Source organism: Drosophila willistoni (assembly GCF_018902025.1).
Source record: "Drosophila willistoni isolate 14030-0811.24 chromosome XR unlocalized genomic scaffold, UCI_dwil_1.1 Seg41, whole genome shotgun sequence".
NCBI lineage: Eukaryota > Metazoa > Arthropoda > Insecta > Diptera > Drosophilidae > Drosophila > Drosophila willistoni.
The window spans coordinates 1,967,064-1,993,052 of record NW_025814058.1 but is presented as its reverse complement, the minus strand read 5'-3'; the positions used below and the strand labels follow the sequence as shown (position 1 = coordinate 1,993,052).

The following is a 25,989-nucleotide window of genomic DNA, read 5'->3' as shown; positions in this document are numbered from 1 at the left end:
TTGTATGATTTGTATCTTTGGCTTTATTTAATTTGACATACAAGTAACTTTGACTTTTGTGTGTTGAGTACGTATATGCGGTGAAAACAACAAAACAAAAAAAATATCTGATTATTATATATATATATAAACAATTACCATTACTCAATTACAATTTCACATATGTGTTGCTTAAGAAGCTTTTCTTTTTCATTTTTTCTTCTAAATTATTTTCATTTAGATAAAAGATTTCATTAATTTTGAGATATAAATACTAGTTATCGTACTTAAGGGATTGTTTTTTCTTTTTACTCTCGTTTGTGAAGCGTGCTTATAGAACTAATCAGGTTGAAATAAAATAAATGTGAAAAGTGACATAAAGGATTAAGTACTTTTCGTACGTACACAAAACATTTAGGTACTTATAGTGAATGCATAATATTGTATATAAATGTAAATGTATGTACTTAGTTAAGAGTGGGGGGGAGAGAGAGAGAAAAAGTGAAAGTTCTTAGCATATATTTAGTGTCTTTTCATAAACTACGATATAATATGGCGGTCCTATCCCAGATATTATTCGATGCTAAAGCGCACAGAGCGAAAGGTTCACAAGAAACGCAATGGAAATGTTGTCAGCCCTCCAGATGTTGTTAGCCATACAGACATCCAACCAGTTGTTATTCCTGCTTCACATTTTTTTAATGAAAGGACGTAGTGCGTTGATGTTGATCTACAGTCGATACCAATGGCTTCTCCGCTGAATTCTTCTCATGAAGCGATAAATTGGCGACACTGCTGGATGTTGTTTTGGTGGAGTATTGACTTTGCCGTTGATTGCTACCATCGCCCGATCTCGAACATCTATTTGGTTGTTGTCCATGTGGTTATGGGGAGATAGATAATTCCGAAAAAGCTGATTAGAGTTAGTTAATTGAGTTTGAATTGTTAACTAGATACACATAGTACACAGATATACACAAATTGAGTAAGTTAGTTAGATAGATAGATAATTGGTTAGATAGATAGTCCACATATGTACTTATATATGTAGGTATATGTATATGTATAAAACATGCAATGCTAATGGTTATTCCATAGAAAACAACATATTTGAATTTCGATAGATAACAACTAAAGGTTAAAAGGGTGGCCAAATTAGAGTTTCGCAATAAAATGTAAGAGCTATGAGAGGTTAATCACAGACTACGTTACGTTTGCAACCGCAACCCTTTTTAGTAGGCAAAACACATTACCTTTCCTTGAAGTGAATGGTCTGCAATCTAAGGACCACCAACCTTATGCTTCCCTATACCAATCTGGGTTTGAGTTGGCTTGAGTTTTAGTTTTCCATTTTGGCCATGCACATCGGAGACCGTTGAGGTTGAGGTTGAGTTGGTCGAGTTTGATTGACATGAACTGTTGCTCGGTTTTTTCTTCAATAGTCTTCAGGCGAAAATTACGATGAAATATTCGTTTTAACTTATAGTTTTGTTTGATTTTCTTTTTGTGTTTTTGTGGTTTTTTTTGGTTGTTGTTTGTTTGTTTTTTTTCTTTTTAGTATTTTTTTGTTTTGGTTAGGTACTTGGACGAAAATAGATAATGGACGGATTTTGTTTATATATAGGTATATATTAATTATTATTTGTCAAATGTATTTTGTTTATTTTTTTTTTGTTACGTTTTAAGCCTAGCCTCTGTATTTTGCACTGCTTTATACTGCTTGCTTTTTTTTTTTTTGTTTTTGCTATTGGATAGTAGTTAGCGCTATAATATTGGGTTCATGTTTGATATTTGATATTGTGTCGGGATTATTATTAGGGTTATGCTGCTTGGATTGATGGTGATTGTTGTTGTTGTGGCTGCTGCTTGTTTGCATAAGCGATATCGAAAGCATTCTGGACGACAACGAAAATACATACAAGAGGGAGAGAGAGAGAAGACAGTTTTTCATATGTACAAAAAGCCGTTGTTGTTTTTTCGTTTTCTAAGTGCATGCAGAATATATATGTACGTATAAGTAGTGCAATTTTTGAAGAATTATCATATACATATTTATATATAGATTTAGTTGTTAAGGGCACAACACTGATTTTTTTTTGTTTTTTTTTTGAGGGGGGACTAAAGTGTGTTGTGCTCTTACTAGACGGTGTGCGAATGTACGCCACTTGTGGAGTTTGCAAATGCATTTCGTATCACAACCAATTTTCGTATGTGATTCGAGGCATCCATGAAACGTTGACGCATGGAGAAACTGCTTCCAGCCATTGTGACACTCTCAGTCTGCCTCAGACTACGCACGCGTATGGTTCTATATAGGGGGGGATTCGATTCGATTGGATTGGATTGGATTGGTGGGACATTTTGTTCGTTTGGCAACAAATTTCGTTTGATTTGTTTTTTGGTTTTTTGTGTTTTTGGTGTGAGACAACAAAACATGTGTGAGTGTGAGAGTAAATGTTTGGACTTACACAGTTATAAACTAATATATATATTTGTATATATAGTGTAATTACACTATATATGGACAATATCACGCAATATATTAATATCAATTAAGCAAAACTTACCTATTGGTTATCAAATGTTTGACCTTCTTTTTCATCACGAATAGCATAAAGATGAGAAAACCTTGCATGGCATTGCATAGATCGGTTAAGTAAAAGATTTTCGACCATTTCTTATCGCTACCAACGAAATACGATACAATTTCCGATGACCAAGTCACGCCCATTATCAAAAAGAGTCGCAGGAATAGACCAAATCTAATGGGGGTTTTATTAAGAAGGCGACAAACGCTTAGAGATCGAATTTTGTATACAACTTATATATGCTCCTGAGAATACTCACTTATCCTTCTCGGTGCGCAAATTCTTTGTACTATCCTCTCGTGCAATTATTTTAGCCATCTCCCGTTGTACACCATGAATCTTGATGGCTGTCATCACAAACATCACGGTATTGGCTCCAATGATGAAAATAATGGGTGCAAAGAAATATATCATTCCCGCCCATGTCTGCATGTCCAGCCAACAGAATTGTCCATCGCCAATGCTCGGTTTCAATGAGCCTGGCCAATCGGTTCCCTCTTGGGCATAAATGGTGAAACCCAAAAAGAGAAATGCCATACCCCAGGCATAGAGGGAATAGAAGGCAAAACGTTTCTTCTCCTGAAAACGATTAATGCCCCGAGTACCCCGGAAATTGTGCCACAAATCAAAACTGATGACATTCAGCCAAAGGAATGCGGCCATAAAGAAATAGTAGGCTGTATAGCCATACGATTTGCATGCTATACTCTCTGGATCTAGATTCTTCATTAGAAGAACACAGCACAGGGCCGAATAACCAATGGATAGGCCAAGCAGATAGCATACCAGTGATTTGCCATGCTGATTTCTTAGCTCCGGAATAAGCAAATAGACGGCTATGGTCAGCAGCATGAACGGTATGGAGAATAACATGGCTGTAAAGATAATTGAGTACATTGAATTAATCATATATTCAAAATTAATTAATCAGAATCGGATCTAAGACATGTTCTTGTTTCGAATAGTAAAACAAGATCTAAATAATAACCAATTACTTATTGTAATATCTTACCATATGCATTGATAATTTTCACAGTTGTCTTCTCCGATTTCATATCACAATTGGCCGGATTTAGGGTATAGAATGTATCCGTTTCATTTACATATGAGGGTATCAAGCAGAACTCATTCTTTCTAATATAGGTCATATCATCTTCACGCAGCATTGTGCCATTTGTGTATAGAACATATGAATCATATTCATTTACTTCCGGTAGAAGAGAGAACATTTCGGTACATGGTCGAAAACTTTGGACACTAAACTGTTGGAAAATATTCACTGGATGTGTTGTACCATTCTCAAAGGTGACATTTAATACAGGAGCTGGCCAAGTTCGCTGACGTGCTCTCGAATCATTTGTACATCTATCAACCACATAGATTTCCCCCCAAGGGCAGCATAGATTCAGACATGATTTCAATTGGCATATACAACCACGCATATGGGGCTCCACTTCGACACGCTGCACCAGATCCTTATAGATGTAATCGTAGACACCAACCAAATTGCTGGGTATTATAATGCCATCATACTCATAGCTGCCATTTTCGAAGCGTTTGTAACCAGTCAGATTCACCGTATCGAAGAAAGTGCATGGCGTATGAATGCCATCCCGATGATGATAATCTCGATTATCGGTCATGGCATATACACCAAATGTTGATGTTCCGGGTAGTAAACGAAATATGACAAGACACAGAATACCCAAAAGACTGAGGCCACAATAAATCGATCCACCGCGTTGTTGAATGTGTTTAGCCATTGTGAAAAAGGCACTGCAAAATAAATAAAACAAAATACAAGATGAAATTAACATTGAAAATCATAATATCGTAAATAATGTGATTTCAGGAAGTATTCAGTAACAAGGTTATTTTAGCACTTCATTAATATTCCCAATCGTATCTACTTAAACTCAATTAATATTCCCTCAACATGAGTTAAGAGTAAACCCCTCATTACAATATCTACATTATAAATGTAGCTTTTCCATTGCTAAAACATTCACTACACAAACTGAGCTCAGAGTTGATCATTTTCTACACTTGAAAAACGATACAGAGGAAAGTTCTGTAGAAAGAAATGTTCCTATTTTATATTTTTGGGTAAAAATAGTGAAAAAATTTTATATGTGAAAAGTTCTCGGTATGTTTAATAGGTTTATTTTATTAAAATATTTACTACATTGAGAATTCTCTTACCGTAGAGCTTCTCTTCTTAAATTGTCCATAGATAAGTGTAACAATTATTAACAAAAATTAAAAATAATTATTTTCTCAAATATTATTTTTGATCAGGCTTTAGGTCATATTTTTCCAAATAAAAATGAAACATTGTTTTATTTGTTTATTTCCGATATATTTCGGTTGCGCAGCGGCAACCGTCTTCAGGGCAACTACAATAAAATACAAGAACATTTAACAACCGAACAACCGCTGCGCAACCGAAATATATCGGAAATAAACAAATAAAACAATGTTTCATTTTTATTTGGAAAAATATGACCTAAAGCCTGATCAAAAATAAATTTTATATAACAACACAAAGGTCGCTAAAACTACCACAATTTTCTCAAATATTTTTGTTTTATAAATAGCGAAAGTTTGTCACGTGAGTGACCGTAAGTGCAATCCGTTACAGAAAATTATTTTTGGATAGTTATTGTTAGCGTTTTTTAATTAAAATTTAGATGAACCAACAAAGAATTAATACACAAAAAAAACTTAAAAGCAAAGGCAAAAAATTACCCCCCATAAAACGAATAATTAGAATGGAACCATTGTGCAACCTCTCATGAAGAGCAGGCACCGAATAGTATGAGTGGCGTTACCTATCTTTTATTTCGAGTATTTTTGATTATTTTTTAGTCGTTACCACCTTATGAATATCTGTTTTCTATTTTGGTTTGTACTAATCGCTTAAATACTAATGTAATAACTAAAATGAACTGAAAACTGTGACCCAGAAGACTCAATTTAAAAGAAGGACATGACCAATATGGAAAAATCATAAGTGCATAAATAAAGCTTGACATTTCTATATATTTCTAAATACATTCATGTAGATTAAGTTTATTTCTCATATTCACACTAAAATGATGTCAAGATTGTTCTCGATGTGTAAATTAAACTTGGTAAAAATTAATTGTGTCAGTGTATAACCAAATCTTACTTCATTTTAAATAGTTTGCAGACATCTATTTGTAACACCCTCATTCCGATTCCCATTCCCATTCCCATTCCCATTCCAATGCCCATTTGAGATGATCAAAACCAGCAGCAAATTGCTGCATTCAACCAACACATACATAAATATATATTGGCATACAACAATACATACAGACAACATACATCTGTATGTATATTTTGTGAAAATTTGAAATTATTGTTTTTACGGAAATTTGGAAAATAAAATTAAGGGAAAAATCGAATCGAATTTTTGGTAGGCAAAATCTCTGATCATAATTCAATTTTATGGCCAATTGTTTTCATGCTTTTCTTTCAAGAGAAACATTAATTTCTTTTCTTTTTTTTTCACCCCGTGTGTTTTGTGTGTGTTAATGTTTGTTTGTTGAATTTGGTCCAAGTGCAGGGTTATAACGATTAATTATACCAATTTTTCTATAAATATATAAATAATATCGTATATGTATGATAGATATTTTAAGTGCTTAATGTGGTAGAGAGAGAGGTGAGGGACGGATGGATGGACGAGGAGATTGGGGTAATAAATTATTTAGCTGATTTTTATGTTTAACTTTTATTTTATTGTATACTTATATCTATCTATCTATCGATGGCTCGTGGCCCCATGGCAGTCTGATGGCAGCTGTCCATGTCACCCAAAAGCAAACAATCATCAACCGATCAATGAAATTAAGCTTATATTTCCACTTCCACTTTCTGTCCCTGTCTCTCACACTGACGCTCCCACTCCTAGTCCCCATTCGCATTACCATTGCCATTCTCATTCCCATTCTCATTCCTATTCCCATAATGATTTGGGCGATAAGATAGCTAAAATATATACGATATTTAGTTGAGTAGAGATGATTGGTAGGCGATGGTGGGGTACTGATGGTCGAGAACTTGCGTATTTGTAATGAATTTATGGCAGAACATTAGCGAAAACTTTTGAAAGTTGAGTGGGCGACACTAGCCCTACTAGTGACCGACAAGTGGGGGCGGGTGGGAGAGGGGGTATGGGAATAAACGAGCGGGAGGAGGGTGGTGGTCGGGCGACAGATGACACCGGTATTGACAGACAGCGGCAGTTAGTATCAATTTAACATGAATTCATAAATGTTTGCTGGCTCCATTTATTGTCGTTGCGTCTCTCTGTGTGTGTGTGTGTGTGTGTTTTTGTTTTTTTTCCTGACCTTATGATTAATGCCCCGCCGTGGCACAGGGACTGACAGGGACCACAGTGGGGGGTCTTTTCGTTGTTAGCTCTTCGGTTACAGTTAGCACTTGTCCTCTGGGACAAGTTTCTGTTGCCTACTAATTGAAACCATGACACACTAAATCAACTTGACCTTGATGACGAAAACAAAACAAACAAAAAAAAAACAAAAACCACTAACAACAACAAGAAATTAGAGAGAAATATGTGAAACCTGTTGAATAAGTTATATACCGTTGTCTAACCACTAATTTGCTTTGGGACTGTTGATGAGGTCCTGACCAAATTAGTCCTACACCAACCGACGACGACCCCTCGTAAACTAAAGTTATCTAATTTATATTTGTACATTTCCTTCTAACGAATTGTAATAGACCAACTTATTACACCATAAATTATGTATTAGTTGGTTAAGTCTAATTGCCATAGTCGGTATAAAAATCTCAATCAATCAATTACCTATGGATAACATTTGGAATCATTCAATTACATTCCGTCAAGATTAATTCAAATTTGAAAATAAACCAAAGGAAACCGAATTTTTGGCATGCTTTTTGCATATTCATTTTTCAAACTATAAAAAGTATGAATGTTTCAACATATTTATTTTGAAAAATGTCTAAATGCGCTGTTCAAAAAGTCAAACCACGACCGGAAATGAGTTACTTTGAGTTAAGCCATAGAACATAAAATTTAATAAGAATTTTGTAAGATTTTAAGTAAGAATTCTTAAGCAAGAAGAATTTAAGAATTTAAGTAAGAATGAAAAACCTAAGAAGTATAATTTGCTGTTATTTAAAGATATTTTTAAAATATTTACAGGAATTTCGCTGATTTGAATCTCAAGCAGGAATTAAGATCCAAGATTTTTCATGCTAAACCATGACATAAAGTTTGTATATACATATTACTTTCTTATGAACATTAACAGTCGACTATTTTTGACAAATGTTAATTTCTTATTTCTTTTACTATATATCAACATATAGTCAACAAATGTTAATAAATAACTTCCTTTACTATATATCAATTTAATTTCATTATGACTAAAAGGTTTTCCAGAAAGGAATGGTGACGTTATACAAAGTCAGCATATAAATGGAGTAATAAACACATGTAAGTGTCTTTTAAGCTGTTATCTATCTGTTTTATTCTTTTTTTTTTTTGCCTGAGGTAAGGAGAATATCCTAAAGGTTATTGGCATTCCTTTATTTGCTAAGATCTTTATTACTCATTCGAATGATTGACCAAGAAATTAGATTTCGTATCTTCATGACATATTATAATCTCGTCATAAAATTCATAGAATGAAAATGCAAATGAAAATATAAATAACTATCTCTGTCATTGGACTATAAATAGATCAAACTAATTAATTGAATTGCAAGAATATTATGATGGTAGTGGCCATCACTACAATGATGATTTTTTAAGCCATTTCTAAGGAAAGACAACATATACATACATACATATAAAAACAAATACATATGTATGTATGTATATGCATATAAATTTGATATACACAAATTTATATATTTGGTATACACAAATATCAACCTGTCGGAAAGTGTTGTTTTCATCACAAGAAAATAAAAAATTAAAAAAAAAATGCTTGATAAGATAAAGACATAAATACTGTATAGACATTCTCTCTATATACATACATACATACAAATGTATATATATATTTGAGAGTTTGTTGAGACAAAGAATACTATACTATGACCATTGTGTTATTTATTTATCTTAATACGATTCCCCTGAATAATTCCAAGAATCTTTTTGGTTCAAAATTCAAAACTCATTGACATACTTACAGGTGTTCACCGAATGCGATCCTGTATAATTTCTTGTTAACTGAATTCTCTGGAGATGTTGTTGCCAATTTTGTTGCAGTTGTTGTTGCTGTTGTTGTCGTCGTCGTTAAGCTATTAATGTTAATTGTGATTATTTCTGATTTATGCGGATTATCTTTATCGTTTAAAAGCTTTTGCTGGCCAAGTGTACTCATAGTGCAATGTACTCTGCTGCAGTTATTCTTCTGCAGCAATCTTTTTTATGCGACATCAAAAACGAAATAAAAACAAAAAAACCAAAAAAAAAAAACCAAGTTTATTTAAACGCGGAAATCCAACGAAAAAGAGAAACAATCACTCGATAAGAAAACACACACTGAGTAATTCATTTGTAGCAAAACTTCCAGATGGTTAGTTTGAATTTTCAATACCTATTAGCAAATTTCACCAATCGTACAAGCGATTAATTCTCTCTACTATCTATGGAATAAACTAATGTAAGTAGTGGTCTAGAAGCCTTTTCAACTGGCTTTTTAATGTGTTGATTAATAATTTAGATAACAACAACAACAACAACAATAACAACACGAACAACTAATGAAGAATTAGATAAACTTTGCACCTTGTTGTTGATGGGTTAACACAAAATCACTCAAATACAAGACTTCTTCACTCACGAAATAGTCATCAGCACCAGAAAGATGATTCAGACAAATAAATATACCCTTTGCATAAGGGTATCACATGTGTAGGGATTCTTTTTGCTGATTCATCCAACAAACTAAATCTATTTTACGCACTAACAACAAAAATAAAGTGAAAACTTTTAGTGGCAGCTGTTGAAAGCTGCCGAAAATCCTATTAAAAAGCCATTTCATAGAACACCACTTAACTGAAATTATGTTTGTATGCCTGACGACTGCGAAATGCAAAAAAAAAAAAGTAAAGATTTATCGACCGCTGATAAATAAGTGCGGAAAAAAAAAAGAATATTAAAAATCGGCGGCAAAACGATTGTGTGTCGAGTTGAGGGGGGCCATTGTATGTGTCACGCGGCGTATACGCAATTTCATTACAACTCAATTTCAAAAAAAAAGAAAATTAATAATGCCAAACATTTTTGAAACAATATTAAGAGGAAACAGGCTTAATCGCTAATTAATATATTTAGTTCAAGCAATTAAACACACAAAGTGTCTCAAAAAGAAAACTCACATTAATAAGTTCTTAATGTGTGTGTGTGTGTGTGTACTGGGTCAAGGGAATTAATTTTAAAGAGTATTATTTTTATTATTATTATTTTTTCTTCGGTTTTTGGTGTCAGGAAATGTGGTTTTCTTGTTTTTGTCTTTTCCCCTTTTCCTTTATTTTTTTTGTATGTGTTTGTATGTCTGTTTTTTTGTTGTTGTTCTTGCTTTCCTGAGTATGTATGCGTGAGAGTATTTATTCAGAGTTTTTTTTTTTTCTTTTATTTTGTTTTATAATTCGGTTATTATCAACATTTTGCGGTTGGTTTCCTATCAGAAGCCGAAGTAAACTAATCGTGTATGTCTCCCCAGCGGTTGAAGACGGGTTGAACCACAAAGAACAGCGCCCCAACTCACCACAAAATTGAGGTGAGATACTTTAGATTAGAGGCTACCCGTTACAGTATGGACACCGCTCAGACAGTGATCACACGATACGGATACTTTTTACCTTCCCTGTAGTACTAGAATCAGCCCAAGAAACTTATTCCCTGACATCTTTTTCGATACATAATTAAATTGGAATGCCAAATGCCAAATAAGTTTGATCTGACGACAATTTTATACCCCTCCCTTAATATACTCTAAATATAAACGATCCCATTGATGACTTTTGAAAACATATTTCCCCGAAATGCTTAAAAAACAAAAAAAAAAAAAAACAATTTTCTCTAAGCTTGACAGTTTTAATAGCATTATTCCTTCTACATTAAGTAAAAATTGTCTTATGTGATCTTGAAAAACGTAAAACAATATCCGTTTCATCTTATATCAAATAGGTTTTAAAGATAAGCTTATCAAAATCGAGGGTTCACTGTACTTGTAGGCTAGGATGTTTTAAATTTCAACAAGTTTTTATTATTATGACCCATTGACGGCATTTACCCTACGTGTCTACATATATTTTTTAATTCGTGTGAAAATTCTTCAGTTAGCTTTTGTATTTTTAGCCTCTATAAACAAAGGATGAGTCCAGCACCGATAGACATACACACACACACACACACGTGGCAAAAAATTAAACATAGGCCATGCCCACCAAAAAAATTCATTCAATTGATTGCCATTTAGTAGTATATAGGAGTGGAAATCGACATGAAAGTAGGTGGAGCGGATAGATAGATGGATGGTTGTATGGATAGAGCTTGCCAAATATTGTACAATCGTTTGTATTTCAAAAGGGAGATGGCTAATGGAGGAACGAGATGAGCGGGCGGTGCGGTGGGGAAGGTTAACTAGACAGAAAATTGGGAAGATAAACGAGCGTCAACATTTGATGTGTTGTTTCTGTTTCCTCACCATTAATATTGATGAAAGACTCTTTTTGTGTGTTTGTGAAGCTTAACAGAAAACGAAAAAAAAAAAACGAAAAATTAAAATCAATTTGTGAATTGACATAAAACTAATGTAAAATGGTGAAGCTAAAATACTCTAAAAGAAACGAGAATTGAAATTTAAATTCTTTAATTACTTGAGTCTTTGCGATGGATTGCGATAGATAAAACCATCTTAAGTTACATACATATGTATACCTAGTAAATTGTATAAGATTATATGAGAATGTTGATCATGCTGATCTAAACTGAAAAGTTAAGATTGGTTAAGCTTAAGTCATATAGACTTTATTTTTTCTTACACAAGTTCGATTCAGTTCATAGAAGAAATTCAACAACAATTGTTGCTGAATTCCAAAATATTTATTTAATAACTAAAGAAATTTTGAGAGTATTTGGCTATACATATCTATAGAGTATTTAAAAACATAAAGACTTGGGAGATTTTGCTGATTGTTAACATATCTTTTTATTCAGTTTGTTATGTTTTTTTTGTTTTTGTTGTGTTTTTTACTTTTGATAAACGAGACGTTTTTATGGCTAGTGCAGGGTGTTTAAATTGTTAGATGCTTGAGATTTAACAGAACTCCCGCAAGGGAGCAATGTGTTGGCCTGTTGTGAATTTATTACTGACAGCAATAACTTCCCTATCAGCTAAATGGCTACTTGCACTCGTCGGATTGTTAGAATCAGCCGGTCGGAATAGATGTCTACCTAGTTTATCTACACAAAATGCATTTAATTAATTAACTTGTAATTTCATTACATCGAACTGCGCTGCCAGTGGTCGGTCTGGTCGTCAAGCTGCAACCATGGAAAAACTCCCATGAGCGTGTTAAAAGTCATTGAAATAAAGTACCTCAATGATATTAACATGATGATGTATGGCTTAGAGATACAGATAAAGACAGGAGGAGTTCGAGGGAACGAAAATATTTACAAATATCATAACATATTGTCGCATATTTCTGTTGATCTCAAGCAGTTTCCCACTCTCTCTCTCTCTCTCTCTCTGTCTCTATCGCTCGCCCTGATTCTCGTTGAAAACTGCCCAGAAGGCTAGGCTAAAATAAAAACTAAAGAAGAAACTCTTGCACAGCAATTCGGGTCGAATGAAATGAAATAAACAAAAAACCTCAAAGCAAAACAATAAACAATATTCAACAACAATTGCCCCGGCCAAATGTGCAAAAGTGTAAACAAATTAATTTGTTCGCTGAAGAAATCTTGAATTTATATATATAAATATACATAGCTTATACATACATACATACATATCATTCCATGTACATATGTGTATATCAACATATATAGAATACACATACATACATACATATGTACGTAGATATATGAATTTGAATCTAAAAGTGTAAAGGTTCAAATATTTCTGGTGGGTGGCTGCTGCTTTTTGTTTTGGTATGCAAACTATGCAGTTTTCCTTCCTTAATATTATTAAGTAATATTTAGCTCTCTCTCTATCTCCAATTCCCCCTCGCTAGCATTCTCTCCCCATCTCAGTCTGTCCTCGTGTCTATATTATGTATTTAGTCGTTCTCCCAATATGATGACTCAATGAGTGCAACAAGTGTGTGTTGATTTGTTTTCAAATAAAAACCACCAACTAACTCGTTTGTCATGCAATTAGCAAACTTGCCGAGCTTTGAAAATAAAGTTATGGATACGTGTATTGAATATTATGGGTATTACCGAAAGGTATTCACTATACATACATAAATATATACATTCATTTTGCAATTAGTCTCTCACTCTCTGACTCAGTGGGCGGGGTTAGCCATAGACAGATTTTCTGTTTGAATACTGAAATTATATCGCTAGATATTCGATATGTAGCAATTAGTTTGTTTGTTTTTTTTTGCAGTAGGTCAAACTATAGTGCATTTGTTTTCCTAAATTCAAAAGATAGAATAATGGTAAAGAAAGTGAATTAATAAAATATTGCCTTTATATACGCCATCCCTTGCCCCACAAGTTTGATATGGGGATAATATTAATTTCATGCCGAAAAATTTTAAATGATTTTTGCATGCAAATGAATTTGATTTACAGGCAAATAATATTCAGTGACTTTCTCTTCAAAAGCAAATTTCCTTGACCTCTTTGATTAACTTCAACTTTATCCTTTTTTCTCACTTTTAAGGTGTTAATTTCCAGTTACAAAAACTTATAAGTTATAATAAGCCCTCTGATTTGAAATATGTATTCCATTCCTGAACTTAAATGGAATTTTGAAGAAGGCCAAAAATAAAAACACTATAATCTAACTCAAATGATTACAAAATCTATTTCAAATTTTCTTCGTCATCTTGTCGTTTGAATTTTGCATTTTATTGCAGTTCATTGGCAAAAATCTTTAAGAAGAAACGTTTAAACGTTGCTGGGGCATTTGACATTTCCTGGTTTATTGCAATAATTATAAAAATTTTCAATAAAGAACTAAACATATAACTTTACTGCTTACTATTTTTATTTCCTTCATTATACCCTTAAAAAAAGGGTATATTATTTTTTTTTGCATGTAGGTTTGTATATACTGCACAGTTTGTATATCTCGGATTCAGCCGGATCGGATTACTATATCATATAGCTCCCATACAAACGTCAAAGTCACGAACTTTTCTCAATAACATCGTTATTTTTTGAGCTATTGTCGTAATTAAATATTAATGAATTTATTACACTAACAAACGACTGTGCCAAATTTGATTAAGATCGGGTGACTATATCATATAGCTCCCATAGGAACAATCGGTGGTGAACAGTGACGTTGATCAATATCTTCGTTATTTCCTAAGCCGTTTTTTCGCAAACATTAGACCTTTTACACAAAAAACTTGCAAGGGTATAAAAAACTTTGACGCGGTCAAAGTTAGCCCCGGCCCTCTGGTTTTTTCATAGTTTATAGAGCTCGTCAAAGTTTAAATTGTTAATATCGACTTAAACTTTGGCCAGCTCTATAAACTATCAAAAAATGAAAGAAAGAATAGTAAGAAAATTCAAAGAAAGAAAAAATCTTTAAAATTAGTTAAAATTTCCCATTGCATTAATTTAATTTACTTTTTTAACTATATAATTTTAAAATATGCACTTATTCTTAATAAATTTTTCAAACTTACTAAGACACAAAAATTATGATGGAATAGTTTAAGGACAAACTTTAAGATTAGTAGCTACTATTTTAGCCGGTTGTCAGCTCTCTACTTATCACGTGATCATAAACTTTGCATTTTTAGTATGTAAAAGTTGATTTCTGAAGGAAAACATTATTTTTATCAATTCGCATTTTCGAAACTATCACATAATTTCAGATGTTATCTGGTTAGATTACGACCTATTGAAATTTAAATCGAACTTAGCCGGCTCGGAAGTTTACATTGTTTTTAGTTCGTTTGATATTTTGAAATATCTTGAACACGATATTTAAAGAGATAGAAAATTGCATATTTAGATAGCTATGTATATTTTTACAATGTATAATTAGTTAAATTTTTTTTGTTTTTTGATCGTGTATTTATAATTTCAATATAAATTTAACTATTAGTTTTTTTTGCCAACTAAATTGGGCGTTAGTTTTGATTTTAGAAACATCTGGAAGACAATTTTTTAAATTTTAAACCTATAGGTACATATATCGGATTGGGTTTGTTGCAAGCACTTTCTAAAGATATCAGCAACGTTTTAAGGTTTCCGGGATAGACTTAATTTACTATCTCACCATAAGAAGTTTTTTTTACAGAACGGAAATTTATAGATGCTAGAGTGAGCTCCAATTAAAAGTTTTTCTATTCAAATGATAAGCCTCTTGGTATGCAATTATATGGGTTTATTCGTGTATGCGATTAGGGCTCGAAGTTCCGTCGAAAAAGTCGTTTAGAATAAAGCATAATGGATGGGAAAATCCAAAGTTTTTTAATTGAATTATAAAAATAAACCCAAATCATTTGCTATGCATAAATTACAATGATCCAAATTTAGACAACAAAATGGAAAGCATTTCGAAGAGATCATTTCATATTTATATATAGAGGCCAAAATAAAAACGAGAAGTGTTAGACAATAAAAAGTCATTCTTATCTTCTATAGGTATATGATATTGACACTTACCTCCTCCCGACGCGTCGGCGCACTTGTAAAATGATGAAATTGTTTTCTGTTGAAAATTTGTTTCAAGTTGTTTGCAATAGATCAACGGACTTTGTCACTTGCTTGCGAATTGTTTCACTGAAGATTCACCAAATACACCAGGCAATATTCATTATTGGTTTTTGCTCATACAAACATATATAGATATACCTATGTATAATGTCTACCTATAACTGATCGATAGTAAACACAAAATACAAATACACTTTTTAGCTGGGAATAACAGACAGTTTTAGACAGACAGACAGAGTTCTTTCAGGCGATTTGTCGTTGTTTTGTAATGGGTTTTTTTTTTGTACTTTCTTTTTTCATTTTGTGCTCACAAAATATTAAGCGAAATTAACATAAAAAGCATTTTGTGTTTATGAGATTTAGTTTCAACATTTGCATAGCCAATGGTCATAGCTTGTGGTCAAACCTGAAGGACCAGTATCTCTCTTTATCACCTTCACCTGTAACTCTGGCGCCAATATAAAACTTAAAAAAAAATTATATGTACAATTTTTAGTATTTATATTTACAAGCTCTTGATTGAGGGTAGATACCCCATTTTTTAAAAGGTACTTTAATTATATTCCAGCTATTAAGTTAAAGTTTTTATATATAGAAATATTCTCTGATAAGAACTGAAAGTTAGATCTCTTCTACGGAAGAGATTAACGTTGACATTAAAATTGTTTACTGAATGAGCTTTATTTAACAAATTTGAAATAAACTTTTTAACTTTACAATTTTGTTTGAAATCACTGAAATTTTTGGTTGTCTTTTGGTTTTTTTTTTCTTATTTGTTGTTGTTTTTAGAGGGGAATTCCCATTTAAATGGGTGATCACGCAAGACTCACTTTATGACGTTGGATGTTTCAAAACCGGTTAATGGCACACAAGAAAAAAACAAAACAATAAAAAAAAAATTCGTAACAACAATAAACAAAATGAAATAAGTTTTTAATTATGATTTGATTAAAATTAACATTTCACACAATTGATCGGTTTTCATATATGTTTTTTTTTTTGTATTTTTATATATTTTTTATCCGTCTTTGCTCCCACAACTCGTAACGTTTGGCAGCCAACTGAGTACGAATGGAGCAACTTAGGTAGCAAGAAGCAATATGATAAACTTCTTCCCCCACACGCTTTACATTACTATTAACAGTTGTTGCACAGTGGAACGAATTCACAAAAATGAGTGACAAAATTCAATTATCGTTTTCTGATACTGGGTAATTTGGTTCGATTTGCAATCAATTAAGGTAAATACTAAATTAAAACACACCAAAAAAGGCACCTTAAAAAGTTGTGTAATATTTTTAGTCTGTGATAAGGGCTAAATTTTAAATAAAAAGTACGTTAATAGCAATGCAAATAAAAAATGTACAAATTTTACCATTGTAAACTTTTAAACTTTAAATAAAAATTGATCCATTAACAATGGGAAATGTATAGTATTAAAAATAAATTATTAAAAGTAAATTATTAAAAAATTACAAAAGTTCGGTTCTTTTTTTGGTTTTAATTTTTCAATATTTTTAATAAACTTCCTGGACAATTTCTAAACAAGATTAGGTTTTTTTTTCTTTGTCTTATTATTTCCAAGTTGTTTTTTTTTAGAATTAGAAGTACAAACCTACAAGTTTATTAAGAAGATTATTTTTAGCCCCAAAATTTTGGCAAACGACCCACTGTGCGACGTTGCTCTGTTAAGACTCTGTTAAATTCAATTTGATTGGCGATGGCGGTGGAGGAGTGTGCGTTAACTGAAGTGCCTTTGTTTCATTGTCTTCGTTTTGCTTTACAATTTCGCACAACAATTAGCAAAACAAGATCTGATCACACCGAAAACAAACCAATTAATGTTCAATGAATGCCACATTGATGGTGGGGCAGTTGTTTTCTGAAGTGACCACTAGTCAAAACTATGGCCCTAGGGCAGCTCCTATGTCTTTCTTAAATGTTTTTTAAATGTGTTTGCAATTGATTTGATTTGTTATGATTGTAACTCAATTAGCCATTAAGATGTCGTGTGATGTGTGGGAATTGAGCGGAAAAGCTTTCGTATAACTGCATTGGCCCCTGAACGTGAGAGAGAAGAAACGGTTAAAGCCTTGCAATTTACATATATACCCTTAACAGGGGGGCATATGGAAATTGACAAAATGCGTGAAATATGAAAAGAATTTATCAACAATTTGATTTAATTGGAGAATCCTAGGAGCCGAAGTGTAAAAATAACACCTTACCATACAGTCTAATCCCCTAGTTTCATTTACTGTACTAAGCTCTCTAGTTGCAGTCTAATTAATCATTAATTTCCTTACTTTAAAGTAAGAGTGACGAGTAGTTGTTAATGCTTGGAATATTGTAAATAAAGAAGAGAGCACACAAAAGTTCACTAGAACTAGACAACATCTAATCCATAATTCATTATTACAAAGTAATTTGTTGTTTGATTTTTATTAATAATGCAAAATTAAGAGAAAAATCTCTATAACACTATTTTATGAGTAATTCAATATCTACATATGTCAATATCCTTAAAATGTGACAATTTCTTTTAGTTTTTTTATTAGTTAAATTTTATTTTTTGCATTTGCATTGGACAATTCAAAAATAATACCAAAAACATGAATTTTCTCAGAATAAACAGGAAAGTATTTTTTTTGGTTAACAAAAAAGGAAATGAAAACCAAAAATGATATAAAATTCTTACATATATGTACATATTAAATCATATTTTTTTCGCAACCAACTGACACGTAGACTAAACTCACTCACAGAAAAATATATGTATTTATGGTTAAAATAATAAACGTTCGAAATCCCCCAAAAACCATTGGCTACGTGTTCAAAGTCAGCTATAAACACATATTTATTTATTATAATACCAAAAACTTTTGATTAATATGGGACTTGTGTAAATATACAAATTGTACATACATACATATATGTATCTACATAGAGTAAGCCCATCATGATTCGTCTCATTCAAATTGGGTTTCATATAAAAAATGGCAATGCGAATCGTTTTACGTTCCCGGTGGTCTTTGGTCTATGAATATCTACAAGCAATTGCTTTTATCCCAATAAGGGGCGTATCGATATTGTAGATACTTATGGTATATGTATGTTTATTTAATAAACGATTTGAATATGCTTAACGATAGGAACGTGTGCCATCATCGGAAAGGTACAAGTGTTGTGTCCCAACCAAGTGTGTGTATTCCCGATATGCACACAATATGCTGGGGTCTTATTTTTTTTTTTTTTTTGTGTGTTTTTGCCAAACTTGAGAGTTCACAAATATATACAAAATACGAAAATAATAATAAACAGGTTTACCGATTTAACTTAGCATTGAACACTGAGCACTTCAAGTGCCGGTAAACTACATTATTGTCATACATTTTACGAAGCGACACAGCGTTTATTGTGGGTTGGAGATCTGCGCTTTGCGTGCAAACCATAAAAATCACCTTAATGATCGGCCAGGTCCAACCAGAGTCAAAATCGTCGGTCGGTACACACACCAAGGCTTTAGGTAGACAAAAAAAATGGATTTCAACGGGGCGGATACGCAAAAAACAAAAAATATTAAAAAAGACACACCGCAACCTTGGATGCAAAAAGAAAAGAAGACTAATGTGCAAACAACATCAAGAGGAGGCGAAGAATAACAAATTTATCTTAACCTATTAGGTACACAGGATTTGTTTATTTTTTAATTTTTATTTTTTAATTATGCTTACATAACCGACCTAATTCAAATTTGTTCAACAATTTAATCGTTTTTAAATCGTTTTTTTTTTGTTTTGGTTTTGGTTTTGTTTGTTTAACCCGCGTAAATTGAACCTATTTGCGCGAACGAATTCGCTTCAACTAAACTTCAGTTTACCCTTTTTACTTGGCGCCCTGTTAGTTAACATTAATCAATGAATGTTAGTTAACATTTATGACCAGAAAGAAAGAAAAACAAAAGCTTTATGCTTGAGCTTTCTTATCAAAATTGTTCAACAAAAGGGGTGCTTGTCCTATATAAATAAATTAATTTAAAGATTTTGAAGCCGATTTTACTTTAAATTTGAATTTTTTTTTAAATAAACTCAAGGATTTGAACCATTTACTTGAAGTTCAAAACATTTGATCATAATTGTATAAAGAACTAATGGACAATTTTCAATTTCACTTCGCCAAATTGCTAATAATCATATAACCTATTTTGCCTATTTCACTCCACATTTACAAATTAAACAAAATGGATTTGATATATCCTGCTGAGTAATGTTATGACCTTTTAAAAAAAAAAAGCATAAATGGCTTGGCCAAATGAGAAACTGAATACATATATCGCTAAAAAACTAATTTTAGTTTTATGCACATCAGTTTTTAGAACAGATTTTGTGTCGACACTATTTATAAACAAATTCGTAGAGGAAAAAAAGAAAATATGTAGTAAAAGTTGCAAAAACTTTATAATTATAAAAGCTTCTTTAGTTTACGAATCTAACTGGCAAAAACTTTTTAAATAATTGGAGTTAAAATTTTAAATACCTTGCAGTTATTTTTAATGTTTGTTGAACCCTTTTTTGTATTTAGAAAGAATTGCAAGCTCTATTTGAATAGATATTCGGAGAAAATCAGAATAAAATTAAATTTTCCTTTAGTAAATACAAAATATGAACTTTCTTAATTAACCTTATCGCTATTTACGGAGGTAAGTAAAATGTTTTTGGTTAGGAAATCTTTATTTAATGGTAAACACGAAACTAAGTCACAGTTTGCCAAAATTAAGGATCTCTATAAATTTTGTAGACTATTTCAAAACATTTTTGATCCTTCAAATTATATCAATATATTTAAAACTTGAAACTGGCTTAAGTTCGATTTATATATGCTTTTCGAAGAACTTTCCGGGATCTATGTACAAGTGAAGAATTTCTGACCAAAAAAAAAACTTCCTGATCCGACATTTACTTTTTTTTTGTTTCGTGACTAAAACTAATTAGTTTTTTTTGTTTAGTTTTTCCCTCGTAGTGCCTAGCCGAATTCCATGGTAAGTTTGTGTGAAATATTTCTCTTTATTAATCGTTTCAATTTAAGAATTAGGCTCTACTATACACCTGCCGCAGGACAGCCACTATGGAATAAGATTTACTCATAATATTGCCAAAACTGGTCAAAGTCAAACCCATAAATCCTCCGGCTGTGAATTGAAATGGCCGCTCCGCATTTATCATAAAGATGAGCAAAGTTCTTTTAAATCGTGTATCAAATGCATACCAATCGCAACTAAAGCCCGATGTGGAAAGGGTTTTACTCTGAGGAATGCACAAAATCTCTTAATATCGCAGATTTATTATGAATTTCGGTAAACTGACCTCTTCAACCACCTCGTTGCCGTACCAGCAATACAAAAACAATTGAGCCACCACACAACTAAGTAGAAAATCTATAAGAATCGAACTGCCTGACCCATCTCCGACGATTGCCTGAAACGTTGTCATGGCCACGATGACCAGTGAGGAAACGAATTGATACATGATTGGCAAACGATATATCTGTTCCAATTGCTGACGTAAACTGCAATAATAATAATACAAGATGATTAGTTTCAAAAATGGAAAGCCACAACGATGATCACGTTAATCACATTATTAGATCGCAATGATATTTGATAATTGCAATTAACTGTCGATTGCGATCCTCTTTGCCATCTCCAATTAGATTTTCAAATGCCATGTTTAGCATTTTGAGATGCATGCATATTTGATTCATGAATAGCATATTCACATAGTCAATGGTTGTGGTGCCACAGGATATAAGGACGATGCTGAGACCCATGTAGACATATTGCAAGATAGTCGGAATGAATTGAGGCATTTGTACGCGATAGGGAAATCGTTGACCAGCCAAATCTTCAGGTACTAAAAATAAATAAAGTAATTTCAAATTACTTTCAATAATAGAAGAAAAGACTTACTTATCAGTAGCATAATAAAGGCTGCTGTTGAGGGAACTGCCACCAGACTAAAATACATAATACATACTAACTTATTTGCAGATTCAACTTGAAGAAATGTTTTAATTTGTTTATCACTCGATACATATGTCCTAGTCAGTTGACTTAACTTCATGACCACAGATTGAAGCACATTATAGTAATAGTAAGTATTAAAGACCTTCACAAGGATAATAATATATTTGTTACATTTGGTAATTGGCCGTTGAAAATACCTTACCTTAAACCAATAACCCAAATGTGTTAGTGACATTACCAAATTCTGTGTCACAACGTCCAAGTCGTACCAATTGAGTACCAGATCATATAGCTCCAATATGACATAGCAAAAGAGACTAGTCAAGACAATTATACCAATGGAGATAATGCGATAGCTTTGTAGTTTTGTCTCCGGCTTAAAGCCAACCAAAGGCAATCCCATCAATTGAGCCAACCAAATGTTTAGCTCTATCGAACCGATTTTTCCCTCGCTTACCACGGAGGGCATAAGCCGATGTGTTAACTCCAATAGTTTTTCCATTTACCATTTACCCAAAAGGTCTGAGACCGAACCAAGCTTTTTATACTGACACTAAATGGGCGTTGACCACATTTAAAAAATACACTGGAACAAAACTTTATTGACTACGACTATAAACTTGCCTAAGGACAGCAACAATAGAATACGATTTTCCCATTATATTGGTGAAACTGGCCAGGGTTAAGCCCATAAAACCTCCAGCTGTGAATAAAAAAGGACGCTCTGCATTGATCATGAATATGAGCAAAAGTCTCTTGAATTTCGAATCAAATTTGTGCCAATCACAACCAAAACCCGATGTACTTAATGTCTTGCTCTGCAAGAATAGGCTGATAATGTAAAAAAGAGAGAGTAACTAACTTCTAAACTTACCTGTTCGAACACCTCGTTGCCATACCAGCAATAGATAAATAGTTGAACTATCACACAAGTCAATAGAAAGTCCATCAGGAATGTACTCTGGCTAACATCTCCGACAATTGCCTGAAAAGCGGTCATGGCAACAATAATCAGTGAGGATATGAATTGAAACATCACAGGCAATCGATAGACTTTTTCCATTTCTTGTCGCAGACTAAGGTAATAAAGAATTAATAATATTTTTAAACTAAAAGTGATTAATTCTTTCTCTTCTTACACAATTAATTTACAATGATATTTCACTATAGACATCATTTGACTGTTGCTTCTCTTTAGAATATGGCCTTTACTTTGAATAGATGTGAACTCTTCAAAAGCCAAGTTTAAAATTTTCAAGTGCAAACAAATTTGATTCATGAACAGCACATGTAAAATATCCAAAACTGATAGACCAGCTGAGATATATACCAAACATAGACCCATATACAAATGTTGCAAGAATGGAGGAAGAAATTCAGGAGTTTTTAAACGAAATGGAAAACGTTCACCAGCAAAACCTTCAGGTGCTGTAGAAGAAAAGATGTCACATAAATGATACCTATTCAATTTAAAGTTATTCTCACCGAACATTATCATGAACAAGGCCATAATTGGAGGCACTGTGATCAAATGACAATACATTATCATAACTAACTTGCTCTTGGCTTCGGTCTCGTAAAAGGTTCGCTGTTGATTGACTGAAACCACACAGTCTCTGGTAAGGCGCCGCAATTTGTTAATGATTTGCTTAATACTCTCATAATTGAAATATGTATTAATCACCTGAAACATAAACAAAACAGAGTTTCTATTTAATGGCAAACAAATGTAGAGACTATTCTAGACATAAACCTTAAACCAATAACCCAAATGTGTTAGTGTCATCACCAAATTCTGTGTCATCATATCCAAATTTGTCCAACTACGTTTGAGATCGTATATCTCCAGCGAGACATAGCAAAAGAGAGCGATTAGCATTAGAAATCCTAGAATTTGTTGGCCTATTCTTTGGCATTTGGCTTCCTGATTGACGCCTATTAGAGGCAGGCCGGCCAGTTGTCCTAACCAAATGTTGAGGTCTATGGAACCAATTTGGCCATTTGTTACATTTGAGGGCCTTAGACGTTGTAAAACCTTTAGTAACTTTTCCATTCTGGATTTCCCCTATGGCTGAGAAATTTTTTAGCCGAAAATTTTCTTTTATATCCATATAAAATGGGCGGAAACTCCAAGTCGGAATACGCTGAGAAAAAAACAGAGAAATTGTCGGTTTTCCCTTTCATTTCTGTGACTAAAATACGAGGGGAACAAAATTTTCATTACCCATTACGTCGTATAGGTAAAAGTTATTGAGTAAAATTAAAGAGCTGAACTCTTCACGCAATTTTCTTGCAGTGTATATGAAAAGTGTACTCAAATATTCTTCAAAGAAATATTATAGGCAACAGGAATACCCTGGGTTAGTTTACCTGAACTTTGTCAAGGAACTTTAGACTGAGAGTAAATATGTGGCTTATTTCCTTATGTTCAGTTCAATAAGGCAGCTAAAATAGATTTCAATATATTTCAATCTTAATGTAAATCTGTTTTACTACATATTGCTCTTAATTGCTTCTTTTTTCATTAAAAAAAGATTTATTTTTAATGTTTGGGATGGAATATAGACAAAATTAAATTAATAAAAAGTAGAAAGCAAACATAAGTACATGCTAGGTAGTTTAGGTTTTCAATTTCTTTGTACTAAGACTAAATAATTTTAGTAATCCATGTAAAAGATTTAATTTTAAAACTTCAAGAATTCGAAACTTGCTAAACATTTACTCACGTTTGCTTCCCCACTCTACAGATATATGTCTAAAGGTAAACTAATATACCCTTAACATTAATGGAGATAAGGTCAAATGACTATATAATAATATTTGAGCAACTATATAATTATCATATTAGTCCAAAGTGTCTATTATGTTTAAAATACATTTTACATTTACATTAAAAGGGGTAAATTGTCACGCTTTCGTCTCCAATTAAAGGGCGATAAGTGGCATGTTTGACACCCAAATCAAAAATGAAATTATACATTTGTTCCCTTTTTTTATTTCTTGGGTTGTTATTTATTTCACAAGTTTATAATTTCATAATTCTACTATACATTTGTCTAAGAACAGCCACAATGGAGTAGGATTTACCCAAGATATTGGCAAAACTGGTCAAAGTAAGGCCCATAAAACCGCCAGCTGTAAACAGAAATGGTCGATCGGCATTGATCATAAAGATGAGCAGACTTCTCTTTAGCTTCATATCCAATTTAAACCAATCGCAGCCAAAGGCAGATGTTGATAGAGTTTTGCTCTAGAATTTGAAAGATTGAAACTACTTAAGTTCTAAATAAAATACTATGTATTCAAACTTACCTGCTCGTAGACCTCATTGCCAAACCAACAGTATAGAAATAGTTGACATATCACACCGCTTAACAGAAAGTACATCAGCAGGGAACTATTAGATGCATCACCGACAATTGTCTGAAAGACTGTCATGGCTACAGTGATCAGTGAGGACACGAATTGAAACATAATGGGCAATCGGTATATCTTTTCCATTTGCTGACGTAGCCTGAAAGATAATCATTAGTAGAAATGTCAAAAAAGCTATGTTTGGTCTGCCCAAATAGTCGGCTCTATTTATTAAACAACTTGTACATAGTATATTATCCTTGACCGATTTGGACATATTCCTGTCAATAGCTGAAAAATTAAGAGACTTGTTTGTATAGAAACATTGATCATGCTTAGACATTTATCTCGCCTTGCTAATTAGGATTATGTTACAGAGATGCTTCCTTCTTCTCACTAAATTGAGTAATCCTTTTTATATAGATATATAGTTCTTACACAATCAATTCGCAGTGATATTTGACAATGGAAACTATCCAAGTGTGTGGATCGCCAATTGACGATGATTCCAGGCCAAAATCATCAAAAGCCAAGTTAAGAATTTTCAAATGCATGCAAATGTGATTCATAAACAATACATTGACATTATCAATGGTGGTAACGCCACAGGAAATCCATAGCAGACTAAAACCCATATATAGATTTTGGATGCTTGGCGTCAGGATGTTAGGGACCTTAACGCGAAATGGAAAACGCTCGCCAGCGAAGCCATCCGGAGCTACATTTAAGAAATTTTAAGGCACACGTTAGGTAGGCACTTGTTGTTGTTGTACACTCACCAATCAATATCATTATAAAAGCCATGCCAGCAGAGAAAACCACCAGATTAAAGTACATTAGACAGACCAGTTTATTGACAATTTCCATTCGATAAAAGGTACGAATCTGTTTGTCAGTTACCACATTTGTTTTGGTCAACTCCCGCAATTTGCCAACAATGCATTTAATCCTCTCATAGTAATAATAAGTGTTAATGACCTAGAATTGTGCTTGGTAAATACAGAAATTCATATTATTATTCTGTTTTCATATTAACCTTAAACCAATAACCCACATGAGTTAGTGACATCACCATGTTTTGGGTCATCACGTCC

At 32.8% G+C, this 25,989-nt stretch overlaps 4 protein-coding genes across 8 annotated transcripts; all 4 read right to left on the bottom strand.

The window, feature by feature from the left end:
* Window positions 1-4: 4 nt before the first annotated feature.
* On the bottom strand, window positions 5-16,423 carry LOC6642901 (G-protein coupled receptor Mth2). 5 transcript variants are annotated; one of them, XM_047012273.1, is made up of 6 exons: window positions 16,350-16,423; window positions 15,469-15,585; window positions 3,580-4,343; window positions 2,827-3,442; window positions 2,547-2,741; window positions 5-840 (listed from the first exon to the last, which is right to left on the bottom strand). In XM_047012273.1, exons 3-6 carry the CDS (start codon window positions 4,328-4,330, stop codon window positions 678-680), a joined length of 1,725 nt encoding a protein of 574 aa, XP_046868229.1. In that variant the 5' UTR covers window positions 4,331-4,343; window positions 15,469-15,585; window positions 16,350-16,423; the 3' UTR covers window positions 5-677. The 5 variants fall into 5 exon arrangements, with proteins under 5 accessions (XP_046868229.1, XP_046868228.1, XP_002065957.2 ...); XM_047012272.1 differs by having other exon boundaries at window positions 15,469-15,680; window positions 16,350-16,422; XM_023176239.2 differs by lacking the exons at window positions 15,469-15,585; window positions 16,350-16,423 and adding exons at window positions 1,233-1,422; window positions 8,787-9,007 and having other exon boundaries at window positions 773-840.
* A 4,150-nt stretch (window positions 16,424-20,573) lies between these two features.
* Window positions 20,574-22,043, bottom strand: LOC26529074 (odorant receptor 85b). The gene is made up of 4 exons (XM_047012290.1): window positions 21,739-22,043; window positions 21,155-21,457; window positions 20,883-21,084; window positions 20,574-20,822 (listed from the first exon to the last, which is right to left on the bottom strand). Exons 1-4 carry the CDS (start codon window positions 22,041-22,043, stop codon window positions 20,607-20,609), a joined length of 1,026 nt encoding a protein of 341 aa, XP_046868246.1. The 3' UTR covers window positions 20,574-20,606.
* A 97-nt stretch (window positions 22,044-22,140) lies between these two features.
* LOC111518715 (putative odorant receptor 92a) lies at window positions 22,141-23,594 on the bottom strand. The gene is made up of 5 exons (XM_023176232.2): window positions 23,295-23,594; window positions 23,027-23,225; window positions 22,681-22,969; window positions 22,416-22,617; window positions 22,141-22,359 (listed from the first exon to the last, which is right to left on the bottom strand). Exons 1-5 carry the CDS (start codon window positions 23,592-23,594, stop codon window positions 22,141-22,143), a joined length of 1,209 nt encoding a protein of 402 aa, XP_023032000.2.
* Window positions 23,595-24,554: 960 nt separating this feature from the next.
* On the bottom strand, window positions 24,555-25,655 carry LOC111518714 (odorant receptor 49b-like). The gene is made up of 2 exons (XM_047012277.1): window positions 24,854-25,655; window positions 24,555-24,791 (listed from the first exon to the last, which is right to left on the bottom strand). Exons 1-2 carry the CDS (start codon window positions 25,040-25,042, stop codon window positions 24,567-24,569), a joined length of 414 nt encoding a protein of 137 aa, XP_046868233.1. The 5' UTR covers window positions 25,043-25,655; the 3' UTR covers window positions 24,555-24,566.
* Window positions 25,656-25,989: the final 334 nt, after the last annotated feature.